Raw genomic sequence first — 19,334 nt, forward strand, 5'->3', positions numbered from 1 at the left:
GACTCATAAGATATTGTGGTTTATGTACTTATAGGGAAAAAGCTAGTACGAAGGGAGTTAGGGTTTATATAAAAAGAATTGTCATAAAGGTATCACTATATATCTTTTGGGGATTTTGTGAGAAACAAATTGAAATACCATTGTCTAATAAATCGACAAAGTTTTCATTTCAACCAGAACTTTTCGTATTTTGAAAGGTATCTTTGAACATTTGGCGGATAATGTAGAAATATACAAAAATAGCAATGGAATGATAATTAAAAAAAATTTAGAAATCGAGTTTCTCACAAAATTTACCATAGAAATGTATATTTTCCCCACGCCATCTAAAAGTAGAGATTCCAACGAATAAAAAGCAGATGTTCTCTTTTTTATTAAAAATTAGGGTTCTTTTCATATTAATTCAAATCAAGGTAAAAAGTAAATATTCTAAAATAAAATATTCACAGTGTGTTTGTAATTTAGAAAAATAAGTTTCCACCGAATTTCGTGACAAATAATATATTTTCTCGAAAAATGAAAATAAAAAACCAAAAATTTACTTATTTGTGCTTTTAACGTGAAATTTGAGGTTATTCTATCTCTCTCTCTTTCACTTCTCGACTTCAGATCGTCTGTAAACTATTTTCACTTCCATTTTGGTTATATCGTCTTCCTTTTTAAATGGTTTTCATCCTACTACTATTTCCTTCTATTTTTTACCGTTTTCAAAGGCTTTAGCCCTGGTATATTATCAATAAATATCTAGAATAAGATATCGTCGCTTGTATTTTGAATAACATATACCTTTCTCAATGTATTTACTCTAGATATATCATAAAATTTTCTACATAAAAGGGATTTTCCATTAATATAGCAGTTGAAAAGCTTCTGCAAACAACTAGTCTTTGTAACATTTAATTCCTTCGCTTCCAAAGTTATTACCAGTAGCGAGGTGGAATACTTTGTTTGCTGTCAGGACCGACCCTTGCATGCCGCTTTCCAAACAGTTCTTATTGTTACTTAGTTGTAGGGTGAAGGTTTAAAGGTTAATGTGTCTATAGGTACCGAAATAAATGTAATTTTCAACGTTCATTCATCTTCAAATTTTCAGGGACAGTAATTGTTTGTCTCATTTTTTGAAAATTAACAATCGTTTTGAGCGAAACAACTTTTGTTTCTTCTCTTTTTGTTTGTAAAATGACGTCGCCACCTGTATCAAATACATTAGTGGTGCTATAAAACACAAAATTTACCCATTAAACTTTATAGCTGGTTATTGAATGAATTATTCTACGAAAATTTGAATATTAGAAATTCGTTGTTATAATTCCGTATAAATTTGAATGTAATGCATGTGTCAGCCATTGCAGTCCAGAAAAAAGATCAAATAAGTGATTAAGGAAGAAAATACCCTCCTCATTACATAATTTTGTCAATTTTTATATGTTTTACGTAATAAATACGGAGTCAATTTGGTACTCAAGATATTTAAAGTTCAATTCATGACATCCGATGTCACAAAGAAGTTTGACTGATAGAGCTAACCAGCTACCAGATTCTCAATTTAGATACTTAGCAATTCAAAAAGCAAAAACTACATTAAAAGAAAATAATTATCCTGAAATAATGTAATATGATCAAGAGAAGGATTAACACATTTCTATAATCAATCAAGGAGCAAAATAAAAAGATTTTCCTTTAACATTATGTATAAAAACTTTCCGAATTATTTCAATGAATATGTTAAGAGTATATGTTATAAAGAACATCAAAATATTTCACTAAACCAAAATCGAAAACAACTAAAAGTGAAAAAAGTTTAATATTATATATTAAGTAATGATTATAACGCTGTTTACGTAGGACAGATATCTCAGTATTTGCAAAATAGATGAAAAGATCATCAATACGATGAAAAAATAGAACTGCATTAAGAAACCAGTATCAAAAAAATATACATTCCGAAATTCTTGAAAAGGAGTAGAAATAAAAAAAAAGATTTAGATTATTTAACGACGTTTGTGATTAGCTGTTCTGCAGGCGTGTTTAATTCACCTACAGAACTACCAAACTTTTTTCTATCTTACTCAACAATTGAATTTTTCTATTATCTTAGAAAAACTAAAACAAAAATAACAATAATTCAATTTTAGACAATTTAAAACTAAAAGAGAAAATTTGATTTCCAGTTCTCTTTTAATGAGAATGACTGTACGTACTTTATACTGATGAGTTGCCAATACGACAAAACTGAGCTACACACATTTATTTTATATTATTTATATATTATACAAAAATTGAAGAAATGGAAAGTTTTTATTTGCTTAATTGAGGTAACTGGATACAGGTTAAAGTATTTTTGGTGTTGATCAGTCAGTGAAAATGACTGAGCTCAATCTAATACTCAGACTTGTTGTGCTATGCATGCCATGTTATGTTACTAACTACCGTTGTTTCCCTTTTATTGTTTTACCATAGGACGAGAAGAATCAACTCCTAATAACAAATATTTGGCTTTCTTTGGTAAGTGAAAACCAATTGACTAACTAAACTATGTACACACACGGCAGTTTGATGATTTTGTTCAGTCTGTACATTTTTCAATCTTTTCTTAATTATTAGATATTAACCTATCAGAATGGTATGATATTATGGTGTTGTCGATCTTTTCACCTGTACAGAGCTAGTGTTTCTAATGTATTGCTATGTTGTTGCCCATATATTTTGGCAACTTGAATAGACTGTCACTCCTACCTTGAAATTCCACGACAATTTTTTAACGAAATTCATTAGAAATATATTAGCATCATATTAATTTGAAGATTACCTTCAGCAATTCCATTGGCACAGCATGATTTTGGATAAACTTGTTAAATGGATCAATAATGGGGGGAACGGGTGATAATGGGGATAAAAAGGGTCAGAAGATTTAGCGGTTAGGGTCATCATTTGCGGTGATAAGGAATAAGGATTAGTTTGATTTCTACGATTGCTTGAAATATTATCTAAATGATTCTGAGAAGCGTTAATTTGGTTTCAAATTAACATCATTCTAATATTAAGAATAAAGTAAATAAGGGAATCTTCGGTTTTGATTTGCTTGGATTTTTTTCATTTGTTTTTTAATTTAGAAATCAATCAAGAATCAATCCAAGAAGATTTCATCCAAAATCTTTGAAAATATATTTTAGAATTAACTCAAATATGATGCTATTATTTTTTCTTATTTCTTGAAAAAATTGGCGATCTTGCAAAAAAATTAAAAACAAAAAAATCTCGGTAATAGTGTTGGTCTACTGTCCCTAGATGTTTATGCCTCCTGTAAAAATTTGGTTTAGAATTAAGGTTTTTTGCTCGATGTTTTAAGTATAACTAATCACATATGACGTATGACTAGCTGTGGCGCTATTTGCACAAGTAAACGTCCATTCTTGATTCAGAGTGATGGAGGTTCATTATTAAATAATGCATATACACATTTTCAAAATAAACACCGCACATATTGATCTTTGATTTTCCTGAACTAAAAATACCATGAATATTGTCGATTTCTAACGTCCACTTTTTTTAGTAAATAACCATACAAAAAGAAAGCCCTAATTTCTATGGTTTTAACTCAACTTTCAAAAATTTCTTGTTAAACAATTTTTGAGTTTGGAAGCAAAAAATCGCCGCAGTGCATTTTCAACATCTCCTTTGGATTTTTTTCCACGCGAGAATTTCGCCTCAGATCTGAATAAATAGTAATTAATCTAACGATAAAAGATCCGGACTAAATGCTAGTTTAATTTTTTTTATTAAGCATTGTTTTGTTAACTAAACCTGAATAATGCTCCAATGAAACCTCATATATTCAATGTCCCCTATACAGGGTGTCCCACGACGAGTTTAAACTATCTGTATATGGCAAAATACTTATAGTAAAAGTATAAAAATTTCTACGTTTGAGTTTTCGGATACCATCTTTTTAACTAAGATATTTTCATAGATGACCGTCTTCCTGTTTTACCGGAAATCGATTGTAACTTTGTTATTTTAAATAGAGCACCCCGTATATTAATAAATTTTTGCAATCTACGTGAAATTTTAGTATAATTTTGTCTAAGAACTTTTTTCGAAAAATGCATACTTTTTGAGTTATTAGTTTTTTTGTAAAAAATTTGACCGTTGCAGAACCTTATAAATTATTTTTTTTTCGAGGATACTCTAAAAGAAATTAAAATGGTTTCTGTTCGGTTGCTTTTAGCAAGGTCAGGCGTATTTGAATCTATGTTGAAAAATTTTCCATTCTATACAGAGTGTGTATAAAAATTCAACTTCATAAATAACAAATTTCTTCATTTTTCAAATAGAACCACCTGGTTTTTTCTATTTAAATGCATTCAGGGGTAAAAAATAAGGTAAATTCTTGTATATTTTCCTATACCTAAACGTCAACAAGCATAATTTCCGCTACTGGAGTACAAAGAATCCAAAACACAAACTTAAGAAGCCTCTACTTTCGTCTAAAGACACCGCAGATATTAGACGACTTCTTCATGCTTGAATTGCTTAACATTAATATAACAAAAAAAAAACATAATTCCACCAGGACGGAGCAACTTCACACACGTCCAATAGATCTCTGCCACGAGTTCTTGAAAATTTTACTGGTAAATTGATCTCCAGGAGAGGTGACATAAGTTGGTTACCGAGCAGTCCTGATTTAACACGTATAGATTTGTGAGGCTATGTCAAACCTAAAGCTTACGCTAACAAACCAACTTCCCTGACACAATTAAAAGAAAATGTGCGTCACGTAATGGCAGTAATCACGAAGAGTATATCTGTCGATCCATTACAGGCAATTTTATTGTTAGCGTTTTTTTTAAGAAATAAATTCCCAAGCAATGTATTTTAGTCTAAGAGCTGGTCGCTACTTCAATTAAGATACTTCACATGATAACTGACTCTAAAAACACTCAAATATGGAAAGAAACGTATATTGAACTAAGAATGTATTACCTGTATGTCAACCTTATATTCAGGTAAAAATTCTTGAACTGGAGTGTCGATAGGGTCGGTAGACTTTGTGATGAAAATACTGTGCCACCCGTCTTAGCAGATTTCGATTCATTTTAAAGATACTTGCAACCGAGCAAATCATCTGGCAATTTTTCTTCACACTCCAAATTGTCTAATTGAAAATATACTCGAAAGCCAGATTTGTGAAGATACATTTTTTTAAATAAAAAATTTGCAATATGCAAAAAAGTTGTTGCAACCACGCTAACCCTGCCAAAAGATGATTTTTCTACTTTAAATATATTAAATAACATATATAGAAAAAGTTTTAGTCTTGTGAAAGTACCTTAGTGGCGACCTGCTCTCCGACTATTTTATTACGTACCTTTCTTTAAATTATTTCTTCTGAGATACCTTGTATATAAATGTGTCTTTTTCAATATATTACAATTATCAATAATCATTTTTCATTTCGGAATAAATTTAGGGGCAATGAGAAATGGTTTAACACGGTTGGAATGTCGGATTTAACGAATACTAAGTTTGTAGATGAATGGAGGGCTATTTCTTTCACATGTTGCATATATGTTACGACTTCACTCCTTCTTATAGCATTATCGATTTTTCAAGAAGGTAATGCGAACATTTCTAACATCAAAGGCACGTCCAAAATTATCCGGAGTGGATTTGTTATGCTTCGTTGGCAGTTTTTTGTTTCGTACGAATTTATTTTGCGATGTGATGAATTGTACTTTTCACGCTACAAAAAAAGGATTTCATTTTTATTAGTACTATTAATATAAATGGAGGCTACAATACTGGTCTCAAGTGAGTCAGGAAAATCGTAAAGGAATCCAGAAAGACAAATCAATTAGAAAAATATTGAAAGAAAACGTTAGAATAAGTATTTGAAAAGGAGATAATGGAAAAAAGATACGTGCAAAAATGAGTCTGCGAATAGAGGTCACCTATATCACCAAGAAGAAAATAATTAAATGAAGAACCAGAGTTAAATCATATAAAAAATCACCGATGAGTTGAATTAGGTCAGGGAGAAATGAGATTAATAAATTTTAAAATCGTAACTTTTACCTTTACCTTACCAAATCTTGACCTAACCTAACTTAATTTTGACGTATTCCACACCAATATTGACATAACCTAATTTAATCTTGACATTACCTAACCTAATCTCGAGGTAACCTAACAAAATCCTAACCTGGATTAGATTAGATGAGGTTAATAAAGATTATAGATTAAATTAGGTTATGTTATGTTAGGTTAATTTAAGATTAGGTTAGGCTAGGTTAAGAAAGATTGAATTAGGTTAATATTGGTGTATTCGATGTTAAGCGCCTCTCTTTGCTAACACTGGTCACATTTATTTATGAAGAGCTGTAGATGCCTTGCAAAATGTAGGTATTATACAGCGCCCAGGCCCACGGGTGCATTTTAATTGGAGTTACCGGGCCATGGGGCGCCCGGGTGCAACGCACTCCATCTACTATAGGTACAAACAAATCTATTTCTAGTACAAAGTAATACAATGTGATCGTTATCAAGATATAGACAGCATTTTTGAGAAGAACAGCAGTTCTATTAATAAGATATTAAAAATTGTATATAGAAATAGAATTTTCTTTGTCTAATATCATTTAGGTGTGAATTTATTGTTCTTTTTATCTCAAAAGCCGGGTAATTTATCAATTAAAAAGTTTATTTTATATATATATTTTAATTATAAAAGAATTTCTTTGAATGAAGCTAACGTTAAAAATAATTTTATAAACTCTAAAAGCTCAAGTCCAACAAAATTGTGGCTGTTATAAAATAAGGAAATTATTGTATAAAATTACTGCCGAAGAGGATTAAAAATATTTCTGTAAACTCGGCTTTTTTATGATTCCATTTATATTGTAGGCGATGTTGAAGAGATAAAAATGGAGGAATTAAGCAGAGGAACGTTAATTTTACCCGGAAATAAGTACATAGTCTGTGTTAAATCATTACATTTTCTGAAAGAAATTGTTGATACATAACGAATCGATTGCTCTACAAAAGTTATACCCTTATTGCTCTAATGAGAATTTAATTCTAATCGGTATTTTCGGTATTGCCCAACAAACTTTTAAAGCATCCCAAACTTTTGTTCTTCGTTTTTAAAGCTTGGTTAAACACGGGATCGTTTGTAAGCTGTCGAATTTATGGCCTAAGAAACTTTCAACTTCAAAATCACAACGTAATAGTCCATTCATTTATGGTAGATTTAGGCAAGAATTTCGGAAAATCGAGATACTCAGCTATAAAGTCGTTTAAACTTATTCATTTGACATCTTAAAACTCCTCTCAAAACTCACATATAATTCGATGTGAGCAACTCTAAAAATCGGGGGTCAAAAGTCGAAAAAATCGATTTTTTGCAAATAATTCGTTTTCTATGGGTTTTACGCTATTTATATATCTTATCAATATTGTAGAGTATTAAATTCTCTACAACTTTTCTTTCACAAATTTTTTCATACGGTAAATCGTTTCTGAGATAGAGGGCAGCTAGAATTCCGTTTGAAATTCACTGGTAGTCTCTCAGCAGGAAGGTGTTGTGTACCGTGTTTTGGCACATGAGAGGAGTAATTGCGGACTGTGAACGCGCGATATTATGATAACCTAAAAAACACAGTGAAACCTGTCTACAGATCAACACGACGCGATATTCCAATCCTTCTTCTTCTTCTTTTTCCGTGTATTAGGCGTAGTCGCCTGTTTTATCTTCGACATCCTTGCCTCCTATCCTGCTTCAAGGTTGTCGCTCTACCTTTCTCTGGGTCGGCCGTTACTCCTTCGGACCAATGGGGATTTATCGCGCGCTATCTTGACCAGTCTATTCTTATCCATACGACTCATTCCATTCTTTCTTTCTTGATAGAACCCATTCGTTGAGATCATCTATTTTGCACAATCTTCTGATGATATCACTTCTTTTCCTGTCCAGAAGGGATTTTCCGAGTTATCATGCGTAGCACTTTCATCTCTGCTGTTTCCATAATTCGTTTGGTTTTCGCCATTTCTGGCCGTGTATCTGCGGTGTAGGTCATTAAGGGTCTTATCGTGGCCTTGTATATTCTCGATTTGGCTTCTATTCCGATATGTTTATTTCGCCATATGGTTTCGTCCAGATCCAGAAATCTCGATTCCTAAGTATTTGAATTTCATTACTTGGTGAATTATCTGGTCATCCACGACAATCCGTAGTGCGATATTGCTGCAAGAAAACGCCAGACCGCATACAGGAGGCTTACGATAGAAACTTTTAAAGAACATCTTCATAGTTCCGATTTGTCGCCATGCGACTATTATTTATTTGGTCCAATAAAAGAGCACTTGGCGGACTGGCGCGAATACTTACATCACAATTCGAGATACTTTACCAAAACGGCAGCGAAGACGGAGAGAGAGAAAAACTGTAAAAAATTCAGTTCTGTAACTTCATGATAACATTCGGTTTATATTCGAACCACCCTCGTATTAGATTCCAGCCTATGTGTTCTACATTATTCAGGAGCCTCAAAACAACAATAGTTTTGATAGCGACTTCCAAATAGTTATAGAATATTTCGCTTTGACAGCTAATTTGCATTTACCATATATTGATGGTATGAAAAGTCAAGTAGGAACCATTCAATAATTATTTTTAAACCAATCGGAAACTATTGAATATTGAAAAAAATGGTATTGATTGTATTTCGCATTTAATACGTTTCTGTCGAATATCAAACGATAAGGCCGAAGTTGAAACGTGATTGGCAAAATTTGAATAGTAATTTATGAAACAATGGAAAGTAAGATGACCTGAGCAAACTAGATCACGTTGCATATTGGGTTCCTAGATTCGGGACACAGGTAAATTAATATCGAGATCAGATTAGATCTCAAAATAATTTTCAATCTTTGTTCAGATCCGTTATTTGTGATCTGGGACTTCTCTATGTTTCTGTTTAACCCGAAATGAGGTTGAAACATGATTTAAATTACAAATAAAGGCGAACTTAAGTTACAGGTAATGAAGATTGGTGGTTTATACTTAACTGAAATCTATTATACACTGGTTAAAGACATGTATATACGCGAATTATTAAAAAAGTTGATAGGAATATAGAAAGTTTATTGACCTCATTGTATAACAAAATCTAAATTGAAATTTGTCCGTCCATTTTTTTCTTTCAAATAAGAGTACAATCCTCATGATAAAAAAAATGTTTTTCTTTGGAAAGTTTCCTCTCAACACTTGTATTGATATGAAATAATATGAAGTGGTTGTATACTACTCGTATTTTCAAAAAAAAAAAAAAAATGGAAACGGAATGGCAAAAACTGTACTGACTTTCTCCACCGATCGTGAATTGACGCACTAGAAATTTTTCTAAGGAAAGAGTTTCATATGAGGAATATTGAATTTGAATTAATGGAGTTTTAACATGAAAGAGATAAATTTTGTTGATGGGAGTGAATTGAATAGTGAACCGCCGAACCGCAGTAACCGCCGACTCGACGTGTGGTGGTTTCACCGTTAGTGTCGGAGAAAGTGGGTTTGAGTGTGAAGGTGGAAAAGAGTCATAACTCAAAGAGTTTGTTTGGAATCCTGAACTTTTGGTTGGGAAGCGAGGATAGTACGGAGAAGACTAGAAGGCAAGGGCTCGTTATTGTAAGTTTCGGAGGCGAGGATGTCAAAAATTAATCTAGTAATAAATTGTCCCATATAGTCGGATTGAGGATATTATAAAGGGGTCTAAGGAACGAGGATTGGTGATTTTGACTAAAGGAACTAGAACATTGCAGCATGGTTATCTTAGAGTTTATTACAAATTCTAGGTTATCTGCGTGCGAGAAAGTCATGGAAAGTGGTAGCCGTGGTGAAGGGCATGTAAGTTTTTTCTTTAGATACAAAGAAAGGTTTATCCGAAGAAAAAACATAGGTAGCGAAATTGTGTACCCATATTGACGTACACAGGAGGACAAGAAGGCTAAAGATAAAGAAGTTCACAACAACCATTCTAATTTTATGTTTGGCCTTTCAAAATTCAACTTTTTGTCTGTTGCCGCGGATTTTGTAGTACATAATGTTCACTTGTAATTTTTTTTGATAAAATTTATCCTGAAATTTTTTTTAATAGTGACTTGATTTTGATCTTTATCAATTAAGCGTATTTATTAATCGATAACAGGTGTATGTAGGTTAGTTTTTGCGTAACAGGTAGTTCTAAAAGACGTTTTTTAAACAATCCAGATCATTTTTCCTGTACAAGCGGAGAATATGTGTTTCATCACGCAAAGTCGTGTGACTAACTACGAAAAAAAAAAAGGTTTCTTTGCCAAAAATCCATTTTATTCATCAATGTATTCTCCTTCAAGAGCAATACAATCATTCCAATGCTTCTCTAACTTCTTGATGCCGTGCTTGTAGAAGGATTTGTCTTTTGCCTCAAAATAGGATTCAGCTCCAGCAATTGATTCTTTATTTGAGCTGAATACTAGCCAGCGAGCATTTTTTTGAGATCAGCAAATAGCCACTAGTCACTGTGGGCCAGATCTGGACTAAACGGTGAAAGAGGAAGCAATTCAAAGTGCAATTCGTTCAATTTAACCATCGTTGCCATCGATTTGTGAATAGGTCGATTTTCCGTATTTTAGCGATTTTTGCATTAAAACTATCCAACAACTCTATGTAGTATTTGCTATTGATTGTCTCTTCCTTTTGGGGTCGATGAACAATATTCCATGCGCATTCCAAAATAGTGAAGCTATAATCTGCCCAGTTAACTATTGTGCCTTTGTGGTTCATCGGCTGTAGTCTACTCAGATGATGATCGTTTTGATTCCGGAGTGAAGTGATAGATCAATGTTGCGTCCATTGTCACATATCGACGCAAAAAATCTGTTTTATTACATGTAAACACTGCTCTAAATAATCAAAAAGTTCTTGTTTTATATCTACTGTGAGTAAACGGAATACCTACTTTGACAAGCTTTCTCATGATCGAATGCATAATGCATTCATGCATAATTGTAAACACACTACCTTCTGATATTTCTATGGCCTCAACTATCTCACGCAATTTCAATTTATGATTAAAAATAACCATTTTGTGAACTTTTAAAATTTTTTTGTAGTAACCACCTCAATTGGACGACCATCATCGGTGTCTGTACGTCTTCGTTTAAATTTAGCTAACTAACTAATAACAAATAGTTCTTTTCGATGAAGCGGAGTCCGAATGATACTTTTGAAGCCATTGCTGAGCTTGTACAGTATTTTTTTTCATCAAGAACCAATAAAAATGTCATGAAATTTTTTCATGGCATCGTTTGAAAGCTGGTAATTCATAAACGTCACATGGATTTAACAATGGCAGCGCCATCTGTGTGTCATTCACATGACTTATTGAGTGATGTAATAAGATGGTGAACAATACCTAATTTAGAGTCTTCTGGGATAAAAATAAGAAGTCTTGGGCTCCCAATTGTGTTTGCAAATCGTGTGTGGAATGTGCATTTAAATTTGGGTTACCAACTATTGGGAACATGAATATTTGAATTTCTTTACTAAACCACCTCGTATATAAGAGAAATAGGTAAAACACATTTTGGACAACAATATATTTAAAATTCACTTAAAAATCAAATTTTGGTCGTAAATCTTGGTACAGTTGATATTTAAGAAAGATTCGGATTAGAATAGTGAGTACCATCTGGAAAAGTTTATGGAAGAGTTGTGAGTCATTAGAAAATATGTTAATTATCCACTTAGATTGGTAGTGAAGAATTATTAATTTATTTCATTCGATTTTGTTATGATCGGGAAGCTCAATCCATGTCTGACTGGTAATAATTAACTTAGGAACATTGTATTTTGTTGTCGAAAATATTAGATAATACATGATGTGTCTCTTCATTTTTTAAAGTGTATTCAACTTCTGGGTACCATGAAATGAGAAGTCTTTGACTTCAATATTTTCTTCTTCAACAATTATATTTTATAACCATGGCATTATTTCCTTTAATCGTTTAATATGTGGTCGCAGCCATTTCTTACAGACTTCTGTGGTATATTGATGAAATTATAAGTAATTCCGTATAATTGAACTGAGTTGATAACTTGTACGAACTAGCAATTGAATTACAAAAAATATAAGAAAATGTCATAAAAATATAATTTATATACTGCACGCAGTAAATGCAATTGTTTTTCATACTTCATAAAATCTATTCAACATAAATGTAATACGAGGTCTGGCTATTAAATAACGTTGGGTACGTTGGGTATCTAGATATCTTGTCTATGCACGTCCCAAAACACGTTTCCGTCACTATTATAGTATTTGTGCAGTAGCGGTTTGAGACGAATGTGTTTTTATTAATCTCAAATTACTAGTTAAATTGAAAAAAACTCCAACTGAGTGCTATAAATTGTTGCAAGAGGACTATGGGGACAATTCTCTATCTCATGCGCGTGTTTTTGCGTAAGCGCTTTAGTGAGGGCCGAGAGAGCAAATCAAAGACAATAATGATCATTTTTTTCCACATTAACTGTATCGTGATGATTAAATGGATTCCAGAGTGTCCAACCTTCAACCAGACTTACTATTTGTCAGTTTTGGCAATATTGCGAGAACGAGGTCGTAAAAAACGGCCCGATTTTGCAACAGGACAACGAACCTGCCTTTAATGCGCTATCTGGGAAGCAGTTTTTGGCCAGTAAGCGCACTCCAGTGCTCGAACACCTGATTTGAGTCTATGGAAGCGGTAAAGTAGAGCTCCTAAAGGCTCTCACTAAAGAAGACTTCCAGCACTGCTTCGATCAATGAAAAAAACGTATGGAAAGGTGTATGGCGAGGGGAAGTATTCGAATGTAGAATAATTTTTATATATAATAAAACTATTTTTCATAACTAGTCCCATTATTTAATAGCCAGACCTCGTATTACAGAGGGTGTTATAAGTAATATCGGTTTTCATTTGTGAAAATTTCTACGTCTAAAATCAAACATGTGGTAACTTGTTATTTTATGGAGAGTGAAATTGTTTTACTTTATTTTAATAATTTGAATATTAATATCAACATGAAATTTCTGTATTGTTAATATTAACATTAACATTAAGAAAAGTTTAAAGCAATAAGTCAGCGAACGGCATAGCGTTGGTTCAATCGTTTCAATAGTGAAGATTTGATGCTTGAAGATCGTTCACGCTTAGGTCGCCCATCTGCGTGGGATTTTGAGATCAAAATTGCAGCAGTATAAAAAACCAGCACTCTTATTATGGAACTCCCTTGAACCTTCTATAGATACTATACGAGGATATATTGAAAAATTCTTAGCCTACTATAGAACCAAACAAAATTTCAATGTCAAAATATTTTATTACTCAATATATTCTCCTATTAATTGGATACATTTATTATAGCGAAGCTGCAACGTCTCTAGACCTTTTTTCTAGCTCTGCAAACCAGACCTCCACAGCTTTTAGTTCCCCTTCGTTGGAAGACACATTTACGACCTTTTAAACGTTTTTTTAGTTGGGGAAAGAGATAATAGTCGTTGTTGAAAATGACGTGCGACAATTTTTTGCATCTTAGGCCAAATGATGGTTTTAACATGGTCTCAAAGAGCTTGCTGAACGCTGGATTAAAACCATAAATTAACTACAGTGGGCTACACTTCGAATATTAAGGATTTCTTTTGGTATGAATATTGGAAAGTGACATTATTTATGAGACACTCTCTATATTTATTTACTAACATAAATTGGAGTTTATAAATCGTATAATGGGGTGAATAATGTTAAACTGACATTTCAATTTTTTCCATTTCATACGTGACTCCATCTCATCAAATCGATACTGACGTGAAATTCACTCACATATCTCAGTGAAAAGGTGTATTAGACATTTCAATAAGGGTTTGTAGTTTAAAATTTATTATAGCGATCAGTATTGAATTGCGGCCCCTATCTCTTTGAGTTTACTGGAAGACGAGATGATTTCGAAAATATTATCATACTTTCACCGCATCTATTTCAAATCAACCGAAACAACTAACAAGAAACTACGAAATGGAATTTTCGTAACACAGTCATTAGTTTACAGAATTTAGATACCTATTTGTACGTCATCAATGACGTATTCATGTTTTTTACAAACAATACACTTCTATAATCTGATCGGAGAGTGATATCGAATTACGGTTTTCATTAACATGAATTATGTCGTCACCAGTAGATATGGCGGTGTCCCCGGTGCCTAGGCACAGGGCGTAAACTTTGGGCGTTAAATTAGACAAAACATCGCGCCTGATTTTTTGGCCTCATTTGTTTTTAGTGTTAATCGGAGTCAAGCGGTGCGAGTTTATGCGGACACACCCATCCGCGGACACCGATCTCCGCAAAGGCCGATTATTAGTATGTTAAAAGCAAATATCTGTAATTTTTACTTAAGAACAGCCTTCTACATGAAAAAGACGTAGGAAAAAAATTAATTTGAAATTTCAAAAGAACTACAACTTGAGCATCCCATATAGAAGCACCCAGACTTGAACGATGGGGCTTAGTTTGGGCCAACGCTGGGAAACCCGGTATTGGCAAACCAATAATGGCCCAAGCCTGGTTGAAATCTGGGTAAGTGAGGCCCATATTCACCCAAGCTTAGCTGAACTCTGAGTAACCCGACCTCGGCCATCCTATAGTCAGCAAGACCTAGGAGATAACTATATAAAGTTTTGTTCTAATATCTTATCCTTAACAGATATCTCAACATTAAAAGTAATAATTTTTTATGGATAAAAATGTAAATTAATTAGTAGAGTGCATTGATAAAAATTTGTCATAAAATTATAATTTTATTAACAATATATTAAAGGTACGCAGACCAGTCTTGGGTTTATCTAAAGGCAACCAGGCCTGGTCCAGGCTTGCAAGCGAGGGACATCGTTATCATTCCATAATCCCACCAAGTTTGGGCCAATAACGGCTTCCAAGCTAGGGCCAGAGTTGTACATACTTCGCCCAAGTCTGGGCCTATACTGGACCCAAAGTAAAATCCTATATGGGTATCCACAGCCAAAATGCTGCTTAAATGTTCTTTATAATCAAAATACATATGACAAAAAACAGTAATTAAATATTTTATAATTTAATTTTAATCACAGACCTTTGATATTTTGATCTCATTATGTATATAAACATCATATGTCGTCAATTTGATAGTCGCGGTCTTTGAAGGTAAGGCATGTTCGCTGACCCTTCTAGTGTTTTTCACCAATTCGAAATTCATATTATGCTACCTCCTTTATTCAAAACTACCATAACAAGTAGAGCAGGGTGTTATTTTATGATAGACGTATGAAGACCAAAGTGACCCATAAATTGAATCTCAAGCATCAGACTGGGCAACACATTTGCACTAGTGAACTTGCGTTTGAGTTTTAGTGAGTGGGACACAGTGGGTCGAAAGGATTGCTTGTTTCCTCACAGCAGTTCTAGTTCTTGAAAAAATAGATTTTTCTTCGAAAATATTAGATAATTGGTCCACCAGCACCAAGGTCATTGTGCTTTATTTTATCACCCTGAATGACATAAAGTAGACCCGTACATAGCATTGCTCTAGCTATTATTATCTAAAAAACAAGGGTGCAGTTATATAAGCTCGCACAGGGCACAGAAAAGGCTATTTACGGCACTGATCGTCACCCAACATAGGTTTCCATAAGAAGATGCTGATAGCATATAACCCACAGTTGAACAAACCTTTTTAAATTCGCAATTGTGGTATGGTTTGGGTTCCAAACAAGGACTCATCAATTCGATGTTTTGACTGTCCAAAAATCGGTGGAGAATAATTCGTTGGAATTCTGTTGGATTTTGTTCGTCTTGAATGTCTTTTGTTGTTTATTGACACGAGCTTTTTATGAGCGATTGTCAAATTATGCGATATACGACGCGAACAAATCTTTTTGACAGCATCGATGTTTTCTGGCACTACCACCGATTTTGGACGATCTACACGAAATTTACCATGTAGTTAATATTTAATTCGGAAAACCATCGCATTAAAATTAGTTCCATTTTTTAACCAAGATGAATGTTTCAAGTATCTGTAAACAACTCAAATAGCACTCGTTTTGGATACATTCACAATTAAAAATATCAAATTTATGATTGCAATGTCAGAATTGACATATTCACATCAATGTTGCTATATCTTAAAACTACTCTAGTAGCAACCCTTAGTAGTATTACAATAGTCGATTCTAAGGTCGATGCCGCACGCTATCGATTGTATTTTTTATCCAAGTTAATTCACAGTACTAGTGAGGGAACTGTTTCACCCCCGCTTGGTTATTGATTATACCGATTCTGAAAGTATATTCTAATTCATCCATAAATAGAAACATCCATCTATAACCATAAAATCTATGACACCGCCGTAAGATGATCATTCTAGTTACTTGCGATGAAAAATTGATTTATCTAAACAACCCTAACATGGAAAATCAGTAATTAGATGAAAGACAGTTACCAAAACCCCTCTCAAATGTGTCCGATTAAAGCGGGAAGTTTTGTTGTGTTTGTGGTGGTATTATGAAAGTTTAGTGTGCTTCGAAATGATGGTCAAGCTGTCAATCTGATCTAAATGTGAGATGTTTCATTGGAGAAATATTCAGATTTAATTAACCTGCAACAAGACAATGCTAAATCACATACTGCGAAAGTTACAGGAAATAAAATCGAAGAACTAGGTGGTTCTGAACTCCTAGCACAACCAGCATTTAGTACGGACCATGTACCTTTATATTTATTCAGCTCCACAGCCTGGGAAATATTTGAATCCAAAAGATATGTTACAAATGCAGTGTGACAATTTTTGGCATCCAATCCAAAGAATTGTTTCATCAAGGTCTCAAAGAGTTGGTTAAACACCATAGAATACTTTGATTATGGAGACTTTCTTTTTGAATGATTATTAATAAAGAAAGTGAACATTGGAAACTGACATTATCTATATTTTCAAAAATGTTCAAACGCCCCTCCAACAGTTGCAGCAGAAAATAGTGGAATTAATCTTTGCTCTCAAAATAAATGGAGATCTAAAATTTGGTTTTTTGAAAATTAATTGTTTTTTGGTGAATTTTTTGTCTTTACGACTACAGATAGGAACGAGTGCTTTTCTTAACTTGCCTCATAATCAAATTATTTACTTAAAATATGTTTAAGAAAATATCTCTATATCTATTTATCATTTCTTCCATTCTATAAACCTTTTATTGTCACAAAAACTAGAATTATTGTTAAAATTATGTGCAGAAGGCTTCTGCTTTAATTGAGTTGTTTCCTATAAATTATATAATAAAGAAAAAGCAATAAAATCATCCGGAATATGTAGGTGGTGATAATAAAAACGGGTTATCATCCATTTCTCGGTACATCAAAGTGAACTTTATCATATTGCAACGCCTAGAGGAAACACAGAATTCTTTCTCTTTATTTCTTTGGATCTCGTGCCCTTTGAATGTATTCAGAGTTAGTGTGAGAGTTATTGTTATCCACAATTCATTTATATATTTTCATTTGACGTATACGTTAGATTTAAATTTACATTCATTGATGTACGTAAGACATATTTCAGTTTTTCTAAAAGCATCGAATCGTAATAGAAAAATCTGCAATGAATAAATAAAAATGAAAATAAACTTCTCGACGCATGTTGTTTTCAATCAATTCGACTAAACTTCAACCAATTTCAGTGTTCAATGCCCATTTATACCGAGCTTTTTTGTTGAGTGAAAGCTTCTTCCCAACCTCTCATTATTTAATCTTCTACGAGTAACTCGACCTGAAAATTCATTTTAATTTCTGGAAAAAACTAAGTGGGGAGCTATGAAGATGTTTTCTCTTCAAATTGAGAGACTATTTCAGTAATTGAGGATTCTTATAGTCTGGAGCGATAGATCTGCGCGGTTTTACTCGTTCAAAATGTATAGGGTCAATATTATCGACCAAGATTTTATGTATGAAATAATTTATTTTTTGTATGCACGTTTCGTACTTATCACATTTGTCCGAGTTATTCTTTTTGAATTTTGAAACAATAAAAACTTTCTCTTAACGTTTTCAGTTTGTTCTTATATTGGTACCCGGAGAAACCGGATAAAATACAAGGTGTCTCAAAAGAAGGTTCACCATTGTATTGCTTATTAAGGTGGGTCTACATCTGACATAATATACATCACAAAGATGCAGCGTAAAAATGTGGACAACGTAAATTATTGCGTGTACGTCGCATTTTTAATTGGTGACATTAAATACTTTGTTTTTGTATTTTGAAAAGGCATTGTAAACTGATATACGAATCACCACTTGCCAAAAAGCGTAAAGTAACAGTTAATTTTTCTTTCCCGGTTATGCACTTTGGAGAGTATGTGTCTTGTTTCGCAATTTTTGGTTCAATCAAATTTACTAGAGAATTTTCAAAAATGTCCAGTACTATAATCCAGGAATAATAGATTCAGTAAATGGTTTTTCTTCTTTGTTAAGCCTTCCTCAATTCTGATTTGTAGTACTGAAAACACAAAGAAGTACAACAGAAAGCAAACAAATTCAAAAATTTAGCAGTATTCGTCACTTAAATGATACGCCAGGTGGTTGAGAATTTTGGATAAACACTGGTTAAAACAAAATCGAGGCGTCGAAGGTTCTCTATATCGATCGAAAATGTAGACAGTGTTACTCGGCTTGTTCGTGACGAGCTTGTTGCTTTAAACGTACATAGATAATTATTATTTTGCATTAAAAACAAAGATTTACGGCTACACCCTGATAAAATTTAGTTTGTGCAAGAATTGAAGACTCAGGATGCTGCTCAGAGGCTTCACTTCGTAACAAACTTCATATATAACAAACATTTTTTCAATAAATTTAATTTTTAAAAATTGTGAATGTGAACTTTCTTTCCAGACACCCTATACAAGATAGAAAATTTTAAAATAGAGTTGTAATAACCAAAACTCCTAACTTCATACTGAAATAAAAAGAACCATTCCATTTCTAACGGTGTTATAATAGTTTTTTTAAAATATTTCCACAAATTTCCACAATATCATCATTAAAATGTCGATACAATCGAAATAATGACATAATATACGTATATTTTAGCCAACTAATGAATGAATAGAGGTGGGGATATCTGATGGTTTCAAAATAACAGTTTTTCAAAACAAGTTCCATTTTTTTTGAATACACACCAAATGTAACGGTTTAAATCTTCTATGAAGCTATGCACTTGATCCCTGTAATGTTTTTTT

The 19,334-nt window shown here is 33.0% G+C and overlaps 1 protein-coding gene across 6 annotated transcripts in view; it reads left to right on the plus strand.

Annotated features, from left to right (window-relative positions):
* Nucleotides 1–19,334, plus strand: part of LOC130899291 (neuronal acetylcholine receptor subunit alpha-7) — a 168,747-nt gene that overhangs the window by 38,531 nt on the left and 110,882 nt on the right. For 2 of the 6 annotated variants that reach the window (XM_057809404.1, XM_057809156.1), the window contains exon 3: nt 2,461–2,505. The exons of the other annotated variants lie outside the window; for them this stretch is intronic. In XM_057809404.1, the coding sequence (XP_057665387.1) occupies nt 2,461–2,505 (45 nt within the window). The remainder of the gene's footprint in view (nt 1–2,460; nt 2,506–19,334) is intronic. 6 annotated transcript variants of the gene reach the window in all.

Source organism: Diorhabda carinulata, chromosome 1 (assembly GCF_026250575.1).
Source record: "Diorhabda carinulata isolate Delta chromosome 1, icDioCari1.1, whole genome shotgun sequence".
Lineage (NCBI taxonomy): Eukaryota > Metazoa > Arthropoda > Insecta > Coleoptera > Chrysomelidae > Diorhabda > Diorhabda carinulata.